The 26,224-nt window shown below is 40.3% G+C and overlaps 1 protein-coding gene across 4 annotated transcripts in view; it reads left to right on the top strand.

Annotated features, from left to right (window-relative positions):
• Window positions 1-10,681: 10,681 nt before the first annotated feature.
• Window positions 10,682-26,224, top strand: part of USP34 (ubiquitin specific peptidase 34) — a 313,170-nt gene continuing 297,627 nt past the window's right edge. For 2 of the 4 annotated variants that reach the window (XM_020985492.2, XM_020985490.2), the window contains exon 1: window positions 11,617-11,888. In XM_020985492.2, the coding sequence (XP_020841151.1) occupies window positions 11,846-11,888 (43 nt within the window). In that variant the 5' untranslated portion in view covers window positions 11,617-11,845. Of the gene's footprint in view, window positions 10,797-11,616; window positions 11,889-26,224 lie in introns of those variants that run through there. The other 2 variants (XM_078149535.1, XM_020985491.2) reach the window with 2 other exon arrangements.

Below are 26,224 nucleotides of genomic sequence, written 5' to 3'. Positions count from 1 at the left end.
AAACAATATTTAGTAATTATTTAGATATGTGTGGTGAGGAAGAATAAGGAGTTGGGTATAATGCTAAGTTTGTAGACCTAGGAAATTGGAAAGATGGTGGTGCCCATGAAAGAAACAAATTCAAAAGAGTTGGGGTTTTTTGGGGAAAAAAAGTGCTGTTTTGGACATGTTGTATTTGTAATGTCTATAAAATGACCAATTTGAAATGTACAAAAAGCAGATCGAGCAAAGGAGGAAATAAACTGGGGCTATTTAAATATAGAGACCTGAGAGTCATTTGTATAGAGACAACAAAATTAAATCCATGTGAGTTGCTAAGATCTCTGAGTTAGTGAATAAAGCAGGAGAGGCTTGCCAGGACAGGGCCCTGGAGTGCATCCACAGTTAAGGGGTATGATATAGATGATGATACAACAAAGAAACAGTCATATGGGTAGGAGGACAACCAGGAGAGAATTGGATCACAATAACCCTGAGAAGAAAGAGTATCTAAGAAGCCATGTTAAATGCTGCAGAGTAATCAAGAAAGAAATCAAGAATTAAGAAATGATCATTATCTCTGTCAATTAAGAATATCATTGAGAACTTTAGTGAGGACAATTTCAGTTGAATGATGAAGTCAGAAGCCAGAATGCAAATGTTTGAGGAGAGGAAAGGAAGTACAGACAGCTTTTTTGAGGAGTTTGGCTGAGGAAGGTAGGAGGTATTAAGATGAGAGCTTGAGGGGACAGTACAGTCTAATGAAGTTTTTTTTTTTTTAAGCATGAGGGATACAGACACATTTGAAGAGAACAGAGAAGGAATCAGTAGCTAGGAAGACTAGAGAGACAAATGAATCTGCTGGGGAAGATTGGAGGGAATGGTATTAAGGATACATATAGAAGATTGAGTTTGATGAGGAGGGCCACCTTGGACAGGAGAAAAGGACAAAATGGAGGATAGTGTTAAGGTGTTATAAGAGGTAGAGAAAAAGATGTTTACTGCTAATAGCCTATATTTTCTCAATCAAGTAAGGAATGAAGTTTTCAGCTAAAAGGGTGGAGGAGGGATAGCTATGGGAGGTCTGAAGAACAGGTTTGGAATACTATCCATAGGGAATGGAAAAGAAAACCAATTAGGGAGAACAAAAGGACTGCTTTGTTGCAATGAGTTTAGATAACATGAAGTTGTAATAGATCCAGTCTGCATGGTTGCTATGACTTCCTCTGGTTCTTTTAAGCATCATGTGACTAGGAGCAGAGAAGGAAAGTGGGGAGAATAATCCAAGGTCTGACAAAATATGAGAAAGACAGGATATGGAAGCAAGGGCTTTGAGAGTAGAAAACAGTGAGGAGTTGAACTGGTTAATTATTAGTGTCAAGACTGGAAAGAAAGGAAAGTGAAGTCAGACCAGGAGAACGGCCTAAAAAAAATGGTGAGGAGTGGAGGGCTACTAAAAGCGAAGTTGAAGAATAGGTTTACGAGGGGTAAGGCACAAAACAATGGAATAAGAAGTTATGATCAGGAGGCGGAGCCAAGATGGCAGAGTAAAAGCATGGGCGCTTGGGCTGCAGTGAACCTGGAGCAGGCCTTAGAGGACTGAATCGCGGGAAGCTGTGGTGGTTTCCAGACTTCTCAACCCACAAATGCCAAAGACAACTTAGAAGGTCAGTGGGAAAAGGCCGTTTCTGCAGTGGTGAGAGAGGAGTACGGGGTCTCAGCTCCAGTTCCCAAGCTCAGCCCTGGGGTGGAGGCTGCCTCCTGAGCTTCCAGCCCACAGACTGAGGGGGAATCGAGTGGCTGATCAAAGGGGGATTGCAGGGATCTCTCTGCTGCTGCAGGATTCTCTTGCTTGGCCCATGCTTGGATCTGGGTCACAGTTCTGGGTGGTGGTCCTGGGGTGAGAAGGAGCGCTGGCATGGTGGAACTTGTAGTGGCTGTAGAGAGAAAACCCTCACAATTCCAAGACAGAAAAGAGTGCTTGTGGTCACTCACAGACCAGAGCACAGGACAGAAAAGGAGTAAACACCTTGCCCTTCATCACAGCACCTTGGAAGAACTGAACATTTACAGGTCCCTAGAAGTATCTCTGAAAACAGCTGCACAAAATCCCTGAACTTGGGACAGTGCATTCTCCACATTGGAAACAGACTCCTACCTTAACAAAGAGTTATAACTCAAGTAATTGGCCGGGATCAAGAGCAAGCGGCACAAAAAGAGTCAGACTATATTATCTTACTTTGGTGACAAAGAAGATCAAAATACAACAGAAGACAACGAGGCCAAAGCTCCTACATCCAAAGCCTCCAAGAAAAATATGAATTGGTCCCAGGCCATGGAAGAGCTCAAAAACAATTTTGAGAAGCAAGTAAGAGAAGCAGAGGAAAAACTGGGAGTGATGCTAAAGGAGACCCAAAAAATACTGAAGAAAATAACACCTTAAAAAATAGCCTAACCCAAATGGCAAAAGAGGTCCAAAAAGCCAATGAGGAGAAGAATGCCCTAAAAAGAAAAACTGGCCAAATGGAAAAGGAAGTCCAAAAGCTTACTGAAGAAAATACTTCCTTAAAAATTAGAATGGAGCAATTGGAAGCTAGCCACCATATGAGAAATCAAGGTACTGTAAAACTAATCCAAAAGAATGAAAAAAAATAGAAGAGAATGTAAAAAATCTCATTGGAAAAACAACTGACCTGGAAAATAGATCCAGGAGAGAGAACTTAAAAATTATTAGACTACCTGAAAGCCATGATCAAAAAAAGAGCCTAGACATCATCTTGCAAGAAATTATCAAGGAAAACTGCCCTGATATTTTAGAACCAGAGGGCAAAATAGAAATTGAAAGAATCCACCAATCACCTCCTGAAAGAGATCCCCAAAGGAAAATTCCTAGAAATATTGTAGTCAAATTCCAGAGTTCCCAGGTCAAGGAGAAAATATTACAAGTAGCCAGAAAGAAACAATTCAAGTATTGTGGAAATACAATCAGGATAACAGAAGATTAAGCAGCTTATACATTTAAGGACCAAAGGGAATGGAATATAATATTCTGGAGCACAAAGGAGATAGGACTACAACCAAGAATCACCTACCCAGCAAAACAGTATAATCCTTCTGGATAAAAATGGTCGTTCAGTGAAATAGGGGACTTTCAAGCATTCCTGAGGAAAAGACCTGAGTTGAATAGAAAATGTGACTTTCAAATACAAGACTCAAGTGAAACATGGAAGAGGTAAACAGGAAAGATAAATCATAAGAGACTTATTAAGGCTGAACTGTTTACATTCCTGCATGGAAAGATGACATTTGTAACTCATGAGTCCTTTGTCAGTATTAGGGTAGTGGGAGGGAAAAAAATTACATGTATGTATACATAGATAGAGGGCACAGGGTGAGTTGAAGATGAAGGGGTGATATCTGGAAAATAAAATCTAAGGGTAAGAGAGAATTATACTGGGAGAAGGAGAAAGGAAGAGTAGAATGGGGTAAATTGTCTCACATGAAACAGACAAGAAAAGGCTTTTACAGTGAAGGGGAAATGGAGGATGGTGAGAGAAAATGACTGAAGCTTATTCTCACAGGATCTGGCTTAAGGAGGGAATAACATACACAATGGGGTATGGAAATCTGTCTTACCCTACAGGAAAATAAGAGGGGAAGGGAAAAAGAGCAGGGAGTTGAAGAGACAGAGGGAGCAGATTGGGGGAGGGGATAATCAGAAGCAAACACTTCTGAGGAGGGACAGGGTCAAAAGAGAGAATAGAATAAATGGGTGGTAGGATAGGATGAAGGGAAATATACTTAGTTTTTCACAACATGACTACTGTGGAAGTGTTTTGCATGACTATACATCTATAACCTGTATCAAGATGCTTGCCTTTTCAATAAGGGTGGGTGGGGAGGGAGGAAGGGAGAAAATTTGTAACCCAAAGCTTTAAAAACATATGTTAAAAATAAAAAATCTAAAAATAAAAAGTTATGATCAGATAAAGTAATTACCATTTTTGATCAAGAAACTTTTAAGTATAACAAATGTGTAGAAGATGCAAAGAATATAAAATCCCACCAAGCTAATTATTTGTTGATAGTATTTGGTTAGGCAGTTCTGATCATATCACTCCCCTGCCTAATATACTTCAGTAGCTCGCTATTGCTTCTAGAAATCAAATGTAAATTCCTCTGGCTTTAAAACTCTCTGTAACTTGATTCCACCCTTAACTTTTCATGCTTACTGTACATGACTCCCTTTCGTTTCTTCTATGCAGTCCAGACAAACTGGCTTTCTTGTTATTCTTCACAGGCTATCTCCATGCTTGGAATGTCCTCCTTTCTCACCTCTCCTTCTTAAGAATCTCTCATTTCCTTCAAACCTTAGCTCAAAAGCCACGAAGCCTCTCCTAATCATCCCTTGGTTTCTTGTGCCTTCTACATTGCCTACTACATTGTACAAGAATATTTCGTTTTATTGTGCTTCACTTTATTACTTTTGCAGATATTGTTTTTTACAAACTGAAAGTTTGTGGCAATCCTGCCTCAAGCAAGTCTAGCCTTGCCATTTTCCCAACAGCATGTGCTCACACTGTGTTTCTGTGTTATGCTTTGGTAATTCTTGCAATATTTTGAACTTTTTCATCATCATCATTATATCTGCAGTGGTGAACTGTGATCATTGATGTCACCATTGCAATTGTTTTAGGGTACCACAAACCATGCCCACAGAAGGCAGTGAACTTAGTGATAAATGTTGGGTGTGTTCTGACTGCTCTACCAACCTCCCTGTCTCTTTCCCTTTCTTCAGGCCTCCCTATTCCCAGAGACACAACAATATTGAAGTCAGGCCAATTAATAACCCTACAGTGGCCTTTAAGTATTCCAGTGAAAGGAGGAGTCAATTGATGAGGCAAACTTCATTGTTATTTTAAGAAATTGCCAGCCACCCCAATGTTCAGCAACCATCACTCTGATCAATCAACAGCCATCAACATTGGGGTAAGACCCTTCACCAGCAATAGGTGCTGAAGGGCCCAGATGATGGTTAGCATTTTTTTTTAGCAATGAAGTATTTTAAAATTAAGGTATGTACATTTTTTAAAGACATAATACTATTGCACACTTAATAGACTACAGTATAGGATAAACATAATTTTTATATTCATGTGATTTGCTTTATTGCAGTATTTGCTTTATAGCAATGGTTTGGAACTGAATCTCCAATATCTCTGAGGTATGCCTGTATTTACTTTGTACATACGTACACACACACACACACACACACACACACACACATATATATATGACCGGGGCTAACACAGTAGATATTTATTAATGCATGTTGATTGATTGAGGCTGAAGAATAGGAAGGTCAGAGTGTTCAAGGAAATATTGATATGAATATTCAAGTCACCAAATATAAGAGCAGGGGTTGAAGTGATGAGGAAGAGCGTGAGCTAGAGTAATTTCACAGTACCACAGCCACAGCCTCATATTCACAGCAAATAAGAAGTTAGGGTAATTTTAAAGTATCTCCTCAAATTTCTGACTGAAAGATAAAGTTGAAGTCTAGAATTTATAATATTCTGAAAGAAAATTCTCATCAACACAAACAGTATAAAAGAATTAAGTTTTGCAAAGGGCTATAGACATCGCATTTTTATATCTGAAAGTTCCTAAAAGTTTATGGTTATGAATTCTGGTCCTTAACTTCCAAGGCCTATATTGACTGAATAATTTTCTTGGTTCTGCTTACTTAACTCTGCATCATTTCATATGTCTTTGTATGCTTCTCCAAATTCATAATTTTATACATGCCATCCCTTTCTCTTTTTCTCCCTTGGCTCTTCATATACATAGAGGCAACTAAGTGGCATAACGGATAGAGTGTTGGACCTGGAATTAGGAACACCAAAGTTCAAGAGTGTTGAACTTGGTATTGTCTTCCTCAGTTTTCTCATCTGAAAAAAGTGGTAATAATGCCTACCTCCTTGAGTTGTGAGGATAAAATGAGATATCTGTAAAGTGCGTGCAAACATTAAAGCACTATATGTCAAAATCATACAAGATTAACTGAAAGATTAAACAAGTGAGAACTTTGACAACCTTCTGGCTTATTAATACCAAGCATCACAAAACAGGGAAACATTTTGATTTCTTCTTTCATATTCCTTTTTGTTCTAATAAGGTAGGCTGAGGAACTCCTTAAATAGTCAGGAAGGGAATTCAGAGGGAAGGAATCTGAATTCCTGAGATGTTTTTCAATTTCTTCTTGTAGCAGAAAACAGGATTGGTTTCTCTTTCTTTCCCTTCAATTCGACATTTATTTAAGGTTAATTAGCAAATCTAGTTATATATCCTTATTCTTCTCTTTCACAGGTCCAGTTAGAGAGCCTCTTTTCCATGCATTTAGTCAATGAGTTTTGAAATGAGAAGACAACATTTGGAAAAGATTAAAGGGGATTCACTCTCTAGAACTTGTTCTTTCCAAAATTTTTATTTATATCTTTAGTTTTCCCATCAGTTCATTTCCCAATATATCCCTCTCCCTCCCTACAAGACAATCATCCTTTACAACAACAAAAAGTTCAGCAAAACCAACATTATCAGTTAAATATGACAGTATATGCAATGTTCTAGATCTGTAGTCCTCCACCTCTGAAAAGAGAGGGAGATGCATTCTCATATATCATCTTTGGGGGCCAAATTTGGTTATTATAATTACAAAGCATTCAATTACAAATTTTTGATTTTCTTTTCCTTTACACTGATGTCACTGTGTTTACTGTTTTCTTGATTCTACTTCACTTTGTATCAATTCATATATTTATTCCCATGTATTCTTTACATTCATCATTTCTTATGGTATAGTCAAATTCCATTATATTTATGTACTACTATTTGTTCAGCCATTTCCCAACTTACGGGGATTCCCACTCACCTCCCACCCTCACACCAGTTCTTTGCTACTATTTTGGTGCATAGTGGATCTTTTTTCCTGTATTCAAATTCCTTGAGTATATACCTAGAAGTAGGATCTCTGAGTCAAAGGTAATTTTGAAAGAGTGTGATATAGTAGCTAGGACTGAACCTAGAGTAAGGAAGACCTGACTTTAAATCCTACTTTGGACACTTATTAGCTGCATGATCCTGGGAAAATTACTTAATTACTCACTGCCTCAAGTCTCCTCTTCTGTAAAATAAGGGTACTGAACTTTATGCCCTTGAAAAATCTCTTCAAATTCTAAATCTCTGAATATAGGAAAATTTTAGTCATTTTCTCCATATAACTGCAAATTATTTTTTCAGACTGGTTTGACCAATTCACAACTTCCATAGCTGTGGAACAGTCTTTACAACCTTTCCCACACTGATTATCTCATATATGTTGTCTATGCCAATATGCTGGGAACAAGCTTTTTTAAAAAGTAAAAAGCAGATGTAAGATTTAAGAAAAAATATTTTTAACCTGTGTAATACTATTTGGTACCAATAAATAATTTAAGATTTTATAACAAGGGTTTTGAACTTTTAAAGTGAAAGGGTTTGGCTCTTGCAAAAAGTTTTGAGAACTTCTGCATAGTGGTTTAAGTATAATTCTGCCACTAGGTGGCGATAAACTTTAAAATGTCAAATGACTGGTGACTTCACCATCTCAACTCCTCCATGACCCAATGTAGACAGCCTCCAGGAGGTTCTGGGGGGAGGGAGCGGGAGGGAAAGCACCTGGAGGACAACCTTCTGCTGATGAACCCCTCCAAACTTTGCTAAGCTGGTCATCTGATGAGTTTGATGCTAGACTATAATAGAAGTTTTTGATAGGGTCCTGTCTTCTGACAGTAGATGGCCTCTAAAAACTCAAGGTTATCTCTATCTCCTTGCCACCTTTTGCTTTAAGTTTTCAGTGGAGAAAGTAGTAACCCTTACACAATTAAAAATAAAGGTGATGTGTGGCAATCACACAGGTGAGGTCTACTTTAAACACCCTAATATGAAAATCTTCATTGATTAAAAAAAAAGTTAGGGGTATTTATTGTAACCAAAATTTATACCCTTTCACTATCACAGATCACAATCCTTCCAGCTGCTATTGCTGAAAAGAGAAAAGAGCATGATGGTGGCATACCACTCTGAATTTAAATGGGCTGATGCTCTGATGAGAAATGAAACTTACGAGAAACTTTCCAGTTTGGTTGGATCTACCAGAACCTATGTTTAGCTGGCAGAAATTCTTAGAACCCTGAGTCAGTTCTATACTTTGAAGAAACATCAGAAGACTACTAGTTGAGAGGTTTTGTTCCCTACCTTGATTAATGCATATATTTCAGGAACAAATCTATTACATAAAACTCTGAAAGCACATCAAATGGATCTTAGGTCAAAAAGACTTTAACAACAATTAAGAAAAAGTCTGTAATATGGGATCAATGCAACCTAATCTTATACATCTATAAAATGGTGGCCATGTTCAGCTTCTAGTGGTGAGAAATAGGCCTACCACACAGCTATCCAAATTGAAAAGCATTTTTTTAGCCTTGTCAATAAACCATGTTGACAGGTGCTAAAATAATGCTTTTTTTTCACTTGAAGACAAATATCAATATAAAGCACAACTACTACTCTAATATTCAAAACTATGTTTCTGAAAGCCCTGTTTAGTTGAGTGACACAAGAAAGATCATAGCATGGTAACTCACACAGGCCACACTTACATGTAACCACTGTTGACGGGGTCATCAGTCTTTTTTTTTTTTCAGTCTGGACCTATGATTTCATTGGTGAGGAAATTCTCTCTATCAATGCAGATCAGCAAATCTTCAGCAACTTCTAGTCTTAAGAGTTGCCTGGGGTATGAAAGGTTAAGTGCCTTGGCCAAGGTCACAAAGCCAATATGTGTGTGTCGGAGGCTAGACCCGAACCCAAGTCTTCCTGATTCTGAGGCTGACTCTATAGCCATTATGTCACCTTTCCTCTCTAGGATGAACACTAGAGGCTTTAGAACATGAACTGTAAGCAAGAATACACCTGGGCAAATGCTTGGGATGGGAATCATTGTTTTAGCAGGCTGAGCCTTAAATTCAATAGAGTCTAAATTAGAATGGAAAACAGCTTCTAATCCACACAATGGTTACAATTCAAACTTAGTAGTCATACCACTATGGAATTATTATACAGTGGTCACCAGGTCACCATTATTTACAAAAATATAAGAGGGTATACAAATATTTAAGAACAATGTTACTTTATGCTAATACGTTGCCTTTTATTGAAAGGCTACATAAAGTTGGGACAAACTTCAAATTCCAAGGTTTGCTTTCTCCACCAATTTCTAAGAGTAATTACTATTATACCTTTCCTCAGAATCACCAATCTGAGAAAGAATCTCATTGGTAGTCGGTAGGTTACTAATGTTCATAAGTCAGAATATCAAATATAATCAGTTCAGATTTCACTTTTTGTTAGAACAGTCTTATTTTGTGCTTATTAGACAGAAGCTCCTTGGAGTTGCAGGGCTTCAATTTTAACAACAGGAAGAGGTAGGTAAGGTGGCTAAGTAGGAGGAAAAGTGGTTTCATTGGCTTGCCTTTTGAAGAGAACCAGAAAGTCATGTGGATATAACTATCATATTCAGTACTTAATATCTCATACCTTTACAGTGGTTTTTAGTTTTTAAGGCCCTTTCCCATATATTATCCTTTGATTCTCAGGACAACCTGTGAAACAGGGCTGGCAGATAGTATTCTCTCTTCACCTCTCCAGACATTACCTTGTATAAACTCATAAATTATCCATCCAAATAGAATGTTTGCTCTTCTAGGGCAAAAAGAGCTTCATTTTTGTTTTGTATTCCCAATGCCATAGTAGGTAGTCAGTAAATGATTGTTGATTATGTAAGTTATTTGTAAAATGGGCAAAATAACCTTTCTCATGGTCCAAGGTCACAAGACTAGTGAGAAGTCAGGTCTGAACTCTATTCCAACTCTAAGAACTGGGTTCTTCCCTCTATTAGGTTACATCTCAGTTAAGAGGGCTAATTATCCAAGTTTGGTATTGGTAGCATTTTTCCCCTAATTGTACAAAGGTACCAATTTAGGCTTACAGCACTATCCCTCAACTAAAACCCACCAAAACTTCAGCATGAGGGTAGATTTAATTGTGTCCTTATGTCTTCTGCATGTTATACAGGATCATGGATTTTTGAACTGGAAGCAGTCTTTGAAGTTATACTTATTTTTATCTCTTCCTCAACTGTAAAATTGGGATAAAAGCGCTTATCTCCCAGGATTGTTGTATTAAATAAGATAATATTTGAAAAGCACCTGGCACACAGTAGGCACTTAATAAATGCTTGTTTTCATCCTTCCTGTTCCTTCTCGACAGACTGGGAAGCAAAAGACTGTCCCTTAGAATAGTACCATGGGTCAATCAAAAGGACCCATCTTGAATAAAGGGATATTGTGTCACTTGAGCAACCACTCCCTATATTCTCATCTCTTCCCCGCCCCCCCATTTGTATCGTTCTATTGGGTGACAAGTTCATAGGATCATAGATTTACAGCTCAAAGGGTCCTCTAGTCCCACCCCCTCATTTTACAAGTTCAAGTTTTACCGATCTTGGATGGAGAAGGCTTATTAGCTTAGGGTGTAGAGGGGCGTCTACGTCTTAGGTCCTGAAGCGGCGGTTAGGCAGGTGGAAGCCGCACCCACTGTCTGGCACACACCACACCCCTGGGCTCCCCTCAGCCCAAGGGCAGGGGTCGGCGGCCCGTCTACCGGGGCTTAGAGACTGCGGTCCTTTAAACAGCCTGCCTGGGCGGCGAATAAACGTGAGTGACCAAAGGAAGAGCTGGGATCGACCTCCCCAACACACGATAAGCTGCTTTTTTTTTTTTAATCTCTCTTCCTCGAGACCCCCCCCCCGGCCTTTACGGTGGGGGGATCCGGGACCGAGGGAGCTCCAGGCCGGGGGCGGGGAACCCCAGCGCTGCCTCCATTCATGGCAGCCGAGGGGTCAATGTCAATGCGAAGAGGGCCGGGAGAAGCTGATCGGTATGCGGGAGGGGGGTTGGGGGCGACGATGGGCGACCTGCAGCCTCGGCGGCCCAGCCTGGAGCCGCCATCTTACCCTACTCACCCTAACTCCCCCCACAGCCGAGCTGGCTTCGTGTTTTCCTTCCGGCCGCTGACAGAGATCCGGGGCTGGGAGGGGTGTGTTGGGGGGGGTGTGGGAGTGGGGGGGAGGGGAGGACGGAAGAGGAAAGGGAGGGAGGTGAGCCAGCTAGAGGTGGTGTGGGGTGGGTGGGTGTGTGCATGTGTGTGTGTGTATATGTAGAGGTGTGTGTATGTGTGTGTGTATGTGTATCGTGTGTGCGGAGAGAGGAGGGAGGGGGAGGGAGAGGGTGGAGGAGGAGGAGGAGGAGGAGGAGGAGGAATGAGAGTGAGAGTCTCTTCTCTTCGGCTCCTTCGCCTGGTCGGAAAGAGCCGAGCGCAGCCCGAGCGCTCTAGTAAAATGGCGGCGGCGGCGGCGGCGGTGGCCGCGGCGTCTGGTCGGTGAAGTGACTCGACTGCTTCTCTCCCCCATCCCCCTCCCTCCCTCCCTATCCCCTCCCCCCCTCTTCCCCCCTCCCCGCCGCCGCAGGCGCCTCCGCGCCCCTCCGGCCTGCGCACCTCCCCTTGTCCCCCCTCCTCCCTCCCTCACCGCCCCCGCTCCCGGGACAGGCAGTTCCTCGTCCCCTTCACCTCCCCACCCTCTCCAGCTCTCTCCTCCCCGCTCCCTCGCCGGCCGGCCGGCCCCCCCCTTCTCTCCCCCCCCCCCCTCCGGTCAGGATCAGTCCGTGCGATCCGAAGCGGGGGAGGGGGGGGCGGCGGCTGAACGATGTGCGAGAACTGCGCAGACCTGGTGGAGGTGTTAAATGAAAGTAAGTAGCCGCCGCCGTCGCCGCCTCTCGGGGTGCGTGTGTGTCTGTGGGTGTGTTGGGGGGGGTCCCCCACCTCTCCTCCGGCCCAGCCTCTGCCCCCCTTACTCCCATCCTCCAAGTTCTGAGGGAAAGCGCGGTTCCGCCCGGGCCGGGGAGCTTGCGGGCCTGGCGCCCCCGGGAAGGTGTCTGGGCCGGGGAGCCGGGCTGCTGAGGAGGCTGCGGCCTCTGGGCCGACGCGGGCCGGGCCTAGTGGGGCCTGGCGTGGCTTGGGCACTCTCAGTTACCTGGCGGGCGGGGAAGCGGTAGCTCCACTCGCCGGCTGGGGCCCGCTTTTAAACGAGACATCTTCTCGGGGAGCGGGGCCTATGTGCTCCGGGAAACTTTCCTCATTACAGGTGTCAATTAATGAGGGGCTAATTAGCCCCTTGCTGCTCTGCCTGGGGGAGGTAAGGTGAGGGTAGGTGAGGTGGGGCGGCGGACTGGGAGAAGGTTTTTCTTAAGAATCCAATCTTCCCTGCCCCCAACTGTCCCTTTTCTCATTTTCAGGCTGTTCCAGAGGCCTCTTGTACCTGTTAATTTGTATTAAACTCACTGGGAGGTGCTTTATTTTTTTTCGGGGGGGGAGGGGGAGGAGCTATAGGAAACATTTCTGCCACTTTGTAAATGCTGAAAATGAACCGTGTGTGAGAAGATAACCTTTTAAACCTTTTTATTTAGCGATGTATTTTCTGAGTATATTCATGGATTTAATGGCAAAACCTGTTTTGCGGAAATAAGGAGAACCGTGTACTACAAATTCTAACCTGGCTAGTACCGTTAATTCTAACCTTCCTTTCACCGCCCCCCCCCCGCCCAAGTTTCTTGCACTTTTAAAAAAAGGGAATAAGGTTATCAGCTCTCAGCCAGATCCTTTTTCTTTTAAATCTATTCTCTGTGTCAGGCATCTTTAAAATAATAAAATACAGGGCAAGTCAACTAACAGTTAGGCCTAGAGGCCTGGTTAGAAGACCTGAATCAGATTTAAAGATTAATGTTCACTAATTTGATAAGATAGTAACTTAACTGAAAGGATTGTTATTTAAAAAATCCCAATAAACTAGTTGTTCTTTATGCAATTAATTCTAAAGACTCTTAGAAAACTCATGTTTTCTTTATTCAATATAATGCTGTGAAATAATGATAAAGTGTAATGTCTGGGTTTCGACATATTCTTATCTGTGACTATCTAGCATTTGATTGATAAAGTGAAGTTTAAAGTTGGAGGGTTTTAAGTCATTCTTGGCATTGGTAAGGTGAAGTGGAAATAGCTGTGCTGGTTCTAACTAGTTGTGCAATTCTGGGCAAGTTATTTTAACCCTAAACCTCAGTTTCCTGGTCTCAGCAATGGGAATAAGAATACTTATATCACCTCCCTTGCAAAGTTGTCAGAATAGTGCTTTGTAAACCTTAAAATGCTATGTAAATGTGGAATTTATTAGTGGTAGCCTTGCATGCTGATGTTTTGCTTCCTGAAAATAGCATATCCAAATGAATCTCTCAAGTACTTGTTTCATTCTGTATTTTCCAGGAATTTTGATCAGATTTCTTCCTTATTACATATTTTGAGTGAACATTGTTTTGTTGGAATTGGTGTAGAATGCTGGGATAAAAAAGCAATGCTTTGTATATTTAAGCAAAACCTACAAGCTTCTCCAGTGCACAGGAGTGTCTTGTATTATCATGGCTTTGTTATTGCATTAGAAAGTTGACTTGGCTTCAGTTAATATATTACGGCAAAACTATTGCTAATTTTACCATGACTTTTAGACTGCTTTATAACTGTGAGTTGAAACTTGATAAGAACATTCATAGATAACTGTTTTGAGATATCACTAACATTACGGTGCCATAGAATCATTAATTTTTGAATTTGAAAATTTGTGCCATACCTTAATCATAGAGGAAGGTCTTATTTTTAAGTGCTGTGTATGGATTACATATTTTTTGCTGTTAGACCTTTGTTTGAAACTCCTGATCAATAAATCAGTAGATTCTCTTATAAGACCACAAATTAGAAAATTAAAAAAAAAATTGAGACCACATTCCCCAAATCACAGATTTCTTGAAGTGTTAGTATTGTAGCATGATATTGTAGAATAGTTTATGAAAATTTGTTTTTAAAGAAACTGGTGAATTGTAAAAGTTGAAATATTTGACCAAAAATAAATGAACAAAAGTTTGTGGGTTCAGTTCTCTTTTGTAGCTACTGTCTTCTGTCTGTATTTAGTTAGGATCATAGATCCAAAGCTGCAGTGACTTCAGGCAAGTGTCTTATCCTATCTCTTCATTTTACAGATGAATAATGATAATAGCATTTATTTATTGATTTAAAGTTTGTGAGGTGCTTTATATGTGTTATCTCAATAGATGAAGAAATTGAGGGCCAGAGAGTTTGAGGTAGTAAGCATCAGAAACAAGATTTGAAGTGACTTACTATTTTTATTACTGATTGTAGTCAGTCAGCAAGCTTTTATTAAGTGTTTAGTGTATGCTGGGCACTGTGCTAATTTCTAGGGAAACAAAGACAAAATTGAAAACAGTTCCTTCCGTTATGGAGCTTAAGTTGTAAGGAGAGAAGGAAGAGAACATGCAGGTACCTTGGTATGTACAAGATACTTGCAAATTGATAAAAGGTAACCTTAAGGGAGAGGCACTAATAGCTAAGGGAACCCAGGAAAGGCATCTTGCAGGTGAAGGCACCTGAGCTCAGTTTTGAGCAAAGTCAAGGATTCTGAGAGGTTTCTACTTCTTAGTTGGAGAGAGGAGAGAGAACACTCCAAGCATAGGCGATAAGACAATCCATTGCAAAGCGCAGAGATTTCTGGGCTTGTGTGAGAAATAATAGGGAGCCACTAGAGTTTATTGAGTGAGTGGCTGGGTTAGTTTAGACCTATGCTTTAGAAAATTCACATTTGCAGCAGGTTTGGAGTGGGTAGAGATTTGAAGGAAGAGAGACTATTGCAATAGATCAGTGGAGAGGTGATGCCTTTAATTGGAGTGGCGGCCATTTGAATGGATAGAAGGGGACATATGAGAGATTATAGAAGTAAAATTGATGTGGTTTGGCAACTGTTTGGATATGTGTTATGAGTGAAGAGTCTAGATGACTCAGGTTGCAGACCTAGGTAACTGAAAGGCTGATGGTGCCTTTGGGGAATAGGAAAATAAGAATAAAAGGATCCAGATGTAAATTTTTACAGTAGCATTTAATCTTAATGTTAGAATTGTAAAATGTTGGCTTAGAAATTTAGGAACTAAACAAAAACAATCGCTTTTCAGTTTTAATGTAATTTTTCTGGTTTTTAAGGAAGGGAAGAAATGTAAACAATTAAAGCTGTATTGAATAGATTTTGCTCTTGTTTTAGGAGAGTTTTAATCACTTAAATTTCTGGGAATGGAATATGTTTTCTTTTATAGTTATTTTGTAAAACAGATTATCACCTAATTCGTAAAACATTCCTGGCTTTTAGTTAGGAGTTGATGGCTTAATGCTAGAGATTTGAAGTGCTTTGAGCTGTTATAATGGTGAAGCAAATTTATATAAAGAGAGGGTCACCCTAGGAGTCAGAAAACCCTGGGTTCAAGTCCTGCCTCAGTTAACATAGTAGCTATGTGACTTGGGCATGCCACTTAACAGGGAAGTGTGCTCTAGGTAGCTCAAACTGTAAGTTTCAGAGAAGTTTCTGCATTGGGCAGAAAGTTCCCATACCTGGGAGTTCTCCATAGTAATAAAATCAAAAGTTTAGGGTCCCACCCTATCCAGATAGTCTTTAAAATAGGATAGTGGTGTTGATACTGTTCCATTGTTTCAGTTGTGTCCAACTCTTTGTGACCCCATTTGGGGTTTTCTTTTCAAAGATACTAGAATGGTTTGCTGTTTCCTTCTCCAGCTCATTTTACAGATGAGGACAGTGAGGCAGACAGGGTGAAGTGACTTGCCCAGGGTTACAGAGGTTGTATCTGAGGCCAGATTTGAACTCAGAAAGATGAGTTGTCCTGAGTCCAGGCCCAGCACTCTCTCCACCAAGCCACCTAGCTCCCCTGGTATTGATATTAGTGATGCTTATTTTTGTAATTTGTTTTATCAATAGGGACCTAGCTTAATGCAGCATAGAAACCTGGAAATAGAGGGTGTGGATTCTAGTTCTGGTCCTATTTGTATGACTATGTGACTATGAGAAAGATTTTCACTTCTCTGAATTCCAGTTTTCTCATTTGGGTTGGTTAAACAAGTATTGTTTAAATACTTGCAGTACCTGCTTCATGGGGATCTTGTGAAGGTGTTGATTATGTACAAGACACTGTTAGACTCTTGGAATACAAGGACAATAATGAAAGTCTATGATTTTAAGGAACTTATTTTTTATTAGCAAAAATAATATGTACACAGAGAGGACGTTAAAAACATATACAAAGTAAGTGCAAATGATTTGGGGGTGCACTAACAACCAGGAGGATTAGGGAAGAGCTAATGTTTGAGTTTGGCACTAGAACTAAGTGAGCCTTAAAGGAATATAGGGATTCAAACACATGGAGTTGAGTTCTAGGCATGGAAGTAGGAAGCGTATGTAAATGATGGTGTAAAATGTTTTGGGGGGCAGCTAGGTGGCACAGTGGATAGAATACCGGCCCTGAAGTCAGCAGGACCTGAGTTCAAATGTGACCTCAGATACATGACACTTACTAGCTGTGTGACCCTGGGCAAGTCACTTAACCCCAATTGTCTAAAAAAAAAGTTTTGAAAACTGTAAAAAGATATGTAAATGCCAATTATTATTGATAGTTATATTTCAGTAACTTTGATCTCCTGAAATTAAATTAACTTCATAAATTAAATTATGAATATTTACATAAAAATACCTTATTCTGAGCTATGGGAAAGGTAGGATACTCACTAAATTAGTATGAAAATTCATAAGAATTTTTCTAATAGAATTGCTTGGTGACTCCAGTAGGGGCTTCTATGAGCCTGTCTTTGATATGGTATTTGCTACCTGGTGTAATCTTTGGCAACTCAGTCTCCTGACCTAAGATTCTTCATCTGTAAAATGAGGGGAATTCCTTCCAGTTATAGATTTATGATCCTAAGTAGGTCATCTGAATAGTTTTATGCTTTGAAGGATCTGGGATTCCATTGGTAGGGTGTTGCTTGGCCTTCGTTTTCAAAGAGTGCCAATGACATCATGGATACTTTTCTAGCAATTTTTGTGGTAGCCATGGACAACTTGGTAGCTTTTCATGAGCTTTTGTATGACTTCTTAAAAACAAATCATATGCTAGCTAACTTTCTTATGATGCATAAGTGATAAATGGTGGCTGATGAAGACGTCATGGCTCATTTCTTTTTTAAAAAATTATCTTAATAATTTTATTTGTACAGACCTCCTATGTTACCTTGTTATTTTTTTTTAAATTGTTAAAAGTAAAATTGCCGAACAGAGTGATTTTAACTTGAGTATTTGTCACCTTCTGTTTTTGTAGTTTACTGTTTATTAATACAAAGGAAAGGGTGTATATGTGCTATAACATTGATATTTGAAACTCCCATTGTCCATTGTTTTTACCTTGCCATTTAGTGTTGCTGGTTATGTTGTTGTAGTTATTGAATAGATGTTGTTCTTTTGGTTCTCTTTCTCTTATCCTTCATCACTAGATGCAAGTCTTTCTGTGTCTCTCTGGATATTTAGTTCTTCATGGCACAATAATATTCCATCGTATTTACATACCACAGTATGTTCGTCTATTTTCTATTTACTAGGCATACAGTTTGTTTTTATATGTTATAATACTACCATTAGTACCATACGCTTCCTTATAGACATGATAACTTTTTAATTGATTAAAGATGGGATAAGCATTTTAAAGTGCCTGCTATGTGTCAGATATGGTCTAAGCGCTTTATATTATTTTCTTATTTCTCAGAACAACATTGGTAGGTCGGCACTCTTATGATCTCCATTTTTCAGTCAAGAAAACTGAGACAGAGGTTAAATGACTTGTTCAGGGTCACACAGCCAGATATGTCTGAGGTTAGATTTGAACCCAAGTCTTGATTCCAGGTTGAGCATTCTCTCCACTGTGCCACCTAGTTGAGTGAACCTTGAAATTGAACAGATTCCAACTTTTCTATAAGGACACGCACTTAAATTGCTGTTTGTGTGAAAATATTGTTTCAGGATCAACAATAGAATTTTTAAAAACTAGTCTTTGTGTACATTTTACTTGTGCAAACATTAAGAACATATATATATATATATACAGAGCACTCTGCTAGATGTTAGGAGGTAGTGTGAGACATTATGGTATATAGTGGAAAGAACATTGGATTTGTTGTCAGAAGATCTGGGTTCTACTCCTGGTTCTAACATGTTCCATCTGTGTGACCAGGGGCATGCCACTTCACTTCTCTGAATTTGTTTCTTCCTGGGTAAAATAGGAATAATAATACTTAATCTTTGATGTAGGTAGTGCGTGGTTGGAGAAAGTCCTTTAAGGTTTACCAAGTGCCATATAAAGGTGAGTTGTGATTAATCAATCAGCAGGCATTTATGAAGGATCAAAGTACGGTGCTAGATGTTTGGGCTACAGAGACAAAAAATAAAATAATTTCTGCCCTTAAGAAGCTTACATTCTATCAGGAGAAACAAGATGTACACATATTTACAAAGTATATAGAAAGTAAACACAAGGTAATTTGTTCTGGATGGGAAGGAAAGGCCTTGTTAGAGGAGGTATAGGATAGGGGTGGGGAACCTATGGCCTGAAGGTCACATGTGGTCCTCAGGTGTGGCCCTTTGACTCAATCCCAACTTTACAGAACAAATCTCCTTAATAAAAAGATTTGTTCTGTAAAACTTGGACTCAATCAAAAGGCCAGACCCAAGAACCCAGAAGGCCACATGTGGCCTCGAGGAGCAGGTTCCCTACCCCTGGTAAAGGAGCTTGAACTGATTTTTGAAGAAAGCTATAGATTGTAAGGTGGCGGTTAGAAGGGAACATATTCCATCTATGGGAGGTAGCCTCTGGAAAGATACAGAGATGGGGGGTGGAATGTGTGTGAGAAACAGCAAGAAGAACAGTTTACGTGAGTTGTAGAATGTGTAAAAGGGAATAATAAATAACAAGCCTGGAAAGGCTGAAGGAATTTAAATGCTGAAAAGTGGAGTTTGTACTTTATTCTCGAGGCAATAGGGAACCACTAGAATCCATTGAGCTGGGGAATGACGTTGTGAAGTATGTGCTTTAGGAATATCAATTTGGTATTTGTATATAAGATGGATTGGTGAGGAGAAAGATTTGAGGCAGGGAAACTAATTAAGCTATTGAAGTAGTATTGAGAGGTGAAGGTACCCGAACTAGGGTGATGACCCATGTGGCTGGAGAAAAGGTGACAAATACAAGATATGTAGTAGAGGTGGAATTGAATGAATGAAAAAGCATCTATTAAGTGCTGGGCATACCAGTAAAAAGTAAGGACAGTTCCTGGTTTCAAGGAGATCACATACTAATAGGAAATGTAACATATAAAAGGTTTCACCTGCATGTCAGATGGAAAAGTCCCATAGGCCTTAAAATACAGCAGTAAAGCAGATGGTAATGCATTATCTTTAATGTCATTTCCACTTAAAATCATATCAGTTTATGATATTGAACCATTTCACAGTGCAAAGAATTTTGGTGTCAGGGACTTTGTTTTCTGAGTTTTAGTACCTATAGCTGCTGAGAAGGCAGAACCAGAGAGACATTTACTACTCTATGGGGACTACATCTCCATGGTGGGGAGAGGGGAGGAGGTTGATTCCCAGGATGATAGCTGCAAGGTTGATCTAGAACAGGGTGGGGAATTTTTGAGGCCACATGTGGCCTTCTAGGTCCTCAGGTGCAGCCTTTTGACTGAGTCCAATTTTGACAGAACAAATCCTTTTATTAAGGGGATTTGTTCTGTGAAGTTTGGATTCAGTCAAAGGGCCTCCCTTGAGGACCCAGAAGGTCACATGTGATTTTGAGGCCTCAGGTTTGCCACCCCTGGTGGAAGATCTGTTGTTTGAGGCATGGTGACACTTCAGGGTTCTTGGTTTTTCCTGTCTATTTGTAGCAGTGAGCATTTATTAAAAAAGCCAGGGATTTCAAGTCAATCAACAAGCATTTATAAAACAGTTATATGTCGCAGATACTATGCTAAGCCCTGGAAATGTACATACAAACAACAAAAAAATTGCCCCTGCTCTCAAGGAGCTTGTATTCTGGTGGGGAAGACTACAGATAAAAGAAAGAGAGTGATCAACAGTGTCGGAGGCTGCAGGGAAGTCAAGAAGGATGACTATAGAGAAGAAGCCATTACATTTGGCAGTTAAGAGATCATTGGTCTGGAGAGTTCAGTTTCCTTCGTGAAAGGAAGAAGAGAGAAAAGATGGTAGTTATTTGGATGGGTGCATCAATCAAGATGTTTTTTAGTTTTATTTTGGTTTTTAGACAGGGGAGATATGGGCCTGTTCATAGGCAATAGAGAAACAGCCAAGCAGATATGGGGAGATTGAAAATTAGTGGTAGGGAGGATATTTAAAGGACTTTACCTTGGCAAGGACATGTCTTGTGAAATGAGTGAAGGAGGAGGAGAAACTGGGGGATGGCATCTCGGTGAAATGAAATGAGGAGGAAGGGAAAAAGGAGATGTTGGAGAAATGGCCACAGGTTTTTCAGCTGAAAGGGTGGTTGGATGGGGAGCCCTGGAAAGTTTGAGGAGGAATGAAAACACTTGGGAAAGTTGCTGTGGTGAGTGGGATAGTGAATCAGTTAGGAAGTGTAAAAGTGTTGCCTTTCAGTAAGGGCTCACTTGAGATTATGTAACATGAATTTGTAGTGGACCCAGTCATCATAGTTTTGTGATTTCTCCAGCTCGGTTCAGCAGCAGTTGAGTATGAAAAAATGTGAATGGTGAGCAATCCAAGGAAGACTAAGGCTTGTCATGTTAAGATAGTTAAAGGGGACAAGAGACTCCAAAGAATCCGCAGAGTATAGAGTTGAATTGGCTTACCAAGGAGTCAAGATACAAAAGAGAGGACAGTGTAGTTCAAGGTAATGGTCTGGGAAAGAACAGAGGAATAGCGGGATTAGAGGTCATAAGGAGAATGAAAAACAGGGTTGGGGTTGTAAGAGGGGGAAAGATGGAATAATAAATTATGATCAGATAAAGGAATTTCAGAGTTCTTGAACATGGAAGAACATTTGTGGTGGTGACAATATCAAAGGCATGACCACCTGTGTGTAGCTGGTGTGTTGCAAAGAGTAGTTCATGGGGAAATGTATAAATTGAAGAACTGCGGAAGTTAGGCAGTTGAGGATACCTCAGTATGTATGTGTTGAAGTCTCACAGTATGTGGGTAGGAACTGGGGAGGAGAGAAAGGCAGTAGGCCAAACACTGAACTCTTTGAATAAAAGCAGGTATAGGGGCAGCTAGGTGGTGCAGTGGCTAGAGCACCGACCCTGAAGTCAGGAGGACCTGAGTTCAAATCCAGCCTCAGACCAAACACTTGACACTTACTAGCTGTGTGACCCTGGGCAAGTCACTTAACCCCAATTGCCTAAAAAAAAAAAGAAAGAAAGAAAGGCAAGTATACTGGAGGTCAGTAGATAATAGTGGCAAGAGGGAGCAAGGAATATTCTGACTTCTTTACCACAGCTAAAGGTGTTGCGTGAGTCAGGGGTATGGAGTGAAAATGCAGCCAGTGTTGCAGTGTACCCAAAGCTGCCATGTCATGAGGAGGGACCCACATCTCAAAGAATGCAAGAAGGTGGCAGGAGTGGGAAAGGAAAAGGTTTAAGATAAAAGGAAATCTCTTATCGGTGGTACAGGCATTCCAGAGAGCATAAGAGAAGAACTGGGTAACTTTAGAGTTGGTCTTGGAAAGGGGTTGGTTTGAAGGATATGGTAGTAAGGGAACCAGCAGTTTGTCAACAGTTGGCTCCATTTCCACAGTCCTACCCCTCCTCAATAATGGCTCTGTAGAGGCTAGTCTGGAAAGCACTGTTATTCCCAAGGCTCTTGAGTTCAGGGTCCTGGGATATTTCCATGTGTGAGGGGCAGAAGCAGCCTAGGTGGTGGCAGTGGTTTGATTTTGCTAGGCGTATACCACCTCATGTTTCTTCCTTAAAGTGTCTTGTTGTTCCAGGTGTATACAATGAAGGAGAGTAAGGAATTGAGAGGATTATCCTCTGGTTTTGAAAACAGTTGATTAGAAGGATGTGCCCCTGACTGAAGAAAGGAAGAGAGGATTATTTACTTATTCATTTATTTATTCACTCATTTATTTGTTTGCTTATTTATTTATTCATTGATCCATTTATTTATTTATATATTTATTTGTTGAGGAGGAAAGGCAGGGGAGGATAATGAGTTCTTATTTACGTGGACATGTTGAGTTTGCAATTCTTTTTGGTGAGGCAGTTGAGGTTAAGTGACTTGCCCAGGGTTACACAGCTAGTAAGTATCATGTGTCTCAGGCTGGATTTGAGCTCAGGTCCTCCTGACTCCAAGGCCAGAGCTCTTACCTACTTTGCCACCTAGCTGTCCCAAGTTTGCAATTCTTATGTCATGTCCAGTGAGAAATATCCAATAGGCAGTTGGTGATATAGGATTGTAGTTCAAGTGAGAGGCTAGAGCTGGATGTAGATCTGGTAAGTCATCTGCACGGAGACAGTAATTGAGAACATGAGAAGTGAAGGCACCAATGCAGAGTGTAGAGGGAAAAAAGAAGAGGGCCTTGAAGTGTCTACACTTCTGGGGTGGATGATAATCTAGTAAAGGAGACAGAGAAAGAGCTGTTTGATAGGAGAAGAACCAAGAGAACATGAACACCCGTGAGTATCCAGAGAGGAGCCAGTATCCGGGGAGAGAGTGGTCAACAATGTCAAATGCTGCAGAAAGATCAAAAAGGATGAGGATTGAGGAAAGGTCATTGGTTTTGGTAGTTAAGAAGTTCTTGGTAACTTTGGAAACAGTTCTATTTCCTTTCCATAATATTTGAAGGTTTTTATCCTAGGCTTTTGCAGAATTTCTTGTTTGTCACTGGAATTGTGAAATTTAACCACTTTGTATATGTGTTTTGGAGTTTGATACTTCTTTTTTTTTCCCCTAGAGCCAGTTTACAGATTATGTCAATTGGTGCTTTGTTTTCTTTACTCAGCAGTTCTCCGAGCATTTTTCTTGTAGTATTTCTTACTTTGTGACTTTCAGATTTTTTTTTATTTAACTTGTCAGTTTTTTTTGGAAGACCTATAATCCTTAAATTGTGTTTGTAATGCTGTCTCTAACATCAGGACGTTTTGCTTGCATTCTTTTTTTTTTTTAACTTATTTTATTAATTTATTTTGATTTATCAACAATCACTTCCATATGCTTTTAAGTTTAAAATTTTTCTCCCCCTTCCTCCCCAAAACTACATTCTTTTAACATTATTGCTTTTTGCTTCTTTTCTTCTAGATTGCTCTTCATCTCAGTTATATTTATATCTCCGGTAATGCTGTCTTTCACTTCTTTGGAGAGACTTGTCACCATGGATTCAAGTTTTTCTAGTTTACTAGTTATCTCTGATGCGTGGATTATTAATTCTCTCATTTGTTCTTGTCTAAATTCTTAAGGTTTTGTCTCTTGAACCATTCTGGAACATCATGCTACAGTTCTGTGCTGTCTTGGGAATGAATTCACAGGTTCTGTTTTTTCATCAGGTGTTGCTTCCATTTCCGTTGTCTCAGAGTATTTATTTAGAGACATTTATAATTTTTAGATGTCTTGTAAATTTTCAATCTTCCTTGTTGATTTTCAGTTTATACTATAATTTTGTAACTGAGTTTTTCTTCCTTTTGAAATCTTTGGTGATTTTAGTATTTTTTCTTTATATACTGTTCATTTTCTAGCTCCTTCCCCTTTGGTGGTGGGTTTATCCCTTGGGGAGGGAACTCAAAAGCTGTCTCAGCATCTTCCCACACTGGGGAATTGTCTTTTTATTGACCTTGGTCCTTGTGGAACTAACATGGGGGGGGACAAAATTGGCCCCAGCTGGATGCTAGTCTCTCTTTTCTTCAGCCTTGTTCTAGCCCGGCATGCTGGCCCCCTTCTTCAGTTCCTTCTATTCTTTAGTTGTCTAGTCGGGTTGACTCTGTGTCTGCCACTTTTTGTAGTCTTGAGTGGGGATAAAATGGGTCTTCTGGGCAGAGTTTCTATTACTTTGGGATCCCCTAATCTAGGGGCCACCTGGGGCACAGTCCTGTTCTCCTGTACCTTCTCCTCTCCACATATCTGGACAGAGTTGAGATCTGAGGCTTGTTGCAGTAGAGTGCCAGGGTAAGGGCAGAGGGGCAGTGTGTGCTGGCAGAGACTGCAGCAGCAGAAAAATTCCAAAATAGGTCCCAGAGCATAGCCTGTGGGTTGGTTTGTATGGCCTGCTGGAGTGTGGAGGCTGGAGAAATATGCATGCGAAGTGAATGCAGTAGGGCAGGGGTGGGGAACCTGCAGCCTTGAGGCAACATGTAGCCCTCTAGGTCCTCCAGTGTGGCCCTTTGACTGAATCCAAACTTCACAGAACAGATCCCCTCAATAAAAGGATTTGTTCTGTCAAACTTGGACTCAGTCAAAGGGCTACTCCAGAGGACCTAGAAGGCTACACATGGCCTCGAGGCAACAGGTTCCCTACCCCTGCATTGGGGATTATCATTGTCCTCTGTTAATTCATAAGGTTGTTACTTTGTTGATCTTCTTGGTTTCTTTTCTTATGGAGGCAGTTGTAATTTCTCTTCTTCTAGTACATAATTGCTCTTAAAAAAATTTGAGAGAGTGTTAGGGATTGTAGAAAATTCCGGTCTTCTTTCTTATTGCTCAAGTGACCTAGAAGTCAGAAACAGCATTTTCTTTTTATAAATTAAATTTTATTTTTTTCTGTCAGCAAAAATCAGTCCTATCTTCCTCTCATTTCCCTCCTTTCCCCCAGTTAATGAAGGAAGAAAAACAAAACCCGTTTGACTATAGAAACATGTATAATTAAAACAAATATTTGTATTGGCCATGTCGCGAAGAAAAAAGTATATAGGGAACATATATCTATGCATTATCTATCATCATAATAATAATTCTGTACTCTGAGCTTCACACCTTTCTGTTAGGAAATGGATAGAGCATATTTTATCTTTAGTCCTCTGAAATTGTGATTGGTCATCATGCTGATTAGTATTCTAAAGTCTTTGAAAGCTTTTTGTCTCTACAGTGCTGTTGTCACTATACAAATTGTTCTGCATCACTGCAATAATTGATAGAAGATTCTCCAGTCTTCTCTGAAACCCTCTCTTCTGTTATTTCTTAAAGTATTTCCATCCCAACCATATGCAACAATTACTTCAGCCATTCCCGAATTGATGGGCATCCCTGAATTGATGGGCATCCCCTCAGACTCAGTTTGCCCTGTATCTGTGACTCAAAACTATGTAGTGGGTGTCAGCGCTTCCAGTTGGGTACCTATTTCCACATCCTGTGGGAAGTCTGGTGCCTCCTTTTACCTTGATTCTCCCTGTGCTGGTGTGTTCCACAAGATGTGGAACATCACAAGATGTTCATGGCTAGACTCTGTCTACAGTGCCCACAGACCTCTGTCTTTTTCCATTTGCTGACCAGAGCCTGGAAAAGTGACTCACTGTGGCTTTTTCTTGAATTTCCTTATCAGGATTCAGTCTGGTGTGGGTTCTAGATCTCTTTGAAGGAGTTTTGTGGGGAGATATTTGTTGGACTTCTTTCTGTTATTCCATCTTGGCTTCAATCAATTGAATTTTCAAGAGTTTGGGAAATTAGTGGAAGAAATGAGCATTGACAGATTTTTTTTCCTGTAAGTATAGACAGTTTTTTCCTAGGAATTTGGCAGTGAAAGGGAGGAGAGATAGCTTGAGGAGGTGGTCAAGTCTTAGGGTCTTGCCTCTGCATTTTCTTTTCAGAGTTTCTACATGGCTTTGGTCTTTTCATCAGGAATTTTTGGAAGTCCTCTCTTTGCAGATGACCAATAGATATCTGTACCAATAGGTATATAAATATCCAGCCCTATTCTCCCTTCTGAGTTTCAGTCCTGTAAGTCAGTTGCCTATTGTATACTTCAAAATGGATGTCCTGGAGGCATCTTTAACTCAACATGTCCAAAATTTAAACTTATTATCTTTCCCCTCAAATGCTTCCCTCTTCCAAACTTTGCTTTTTCTGTTGAAATCACCATCATCCTTCCAGGCTACTAGATTTGTAACCCCACCATTTTCCTTAACTCCT

Source organism: Phascolarctos cinereus, unplaced genomic scaffold, assembly GCF_003287225.1.
Source record: "Phascolarctos cinereus isolate Bilbo 61053 unplaced genomic scaffold, phaCin_HiC Scaffold_2;HRSCAF=192, whole genome shotgun sequence".
NCBI classification, from domain to species: Eukaryota; Metazoa; Chordata; class Mammalia; order Diprotodontia; family Phascolarctidae; genus Phascolarctos; species Phascolarctos cinereus.
This window is presented reverse-complemented; position numbering and strand designations above follow the sequence as displayed.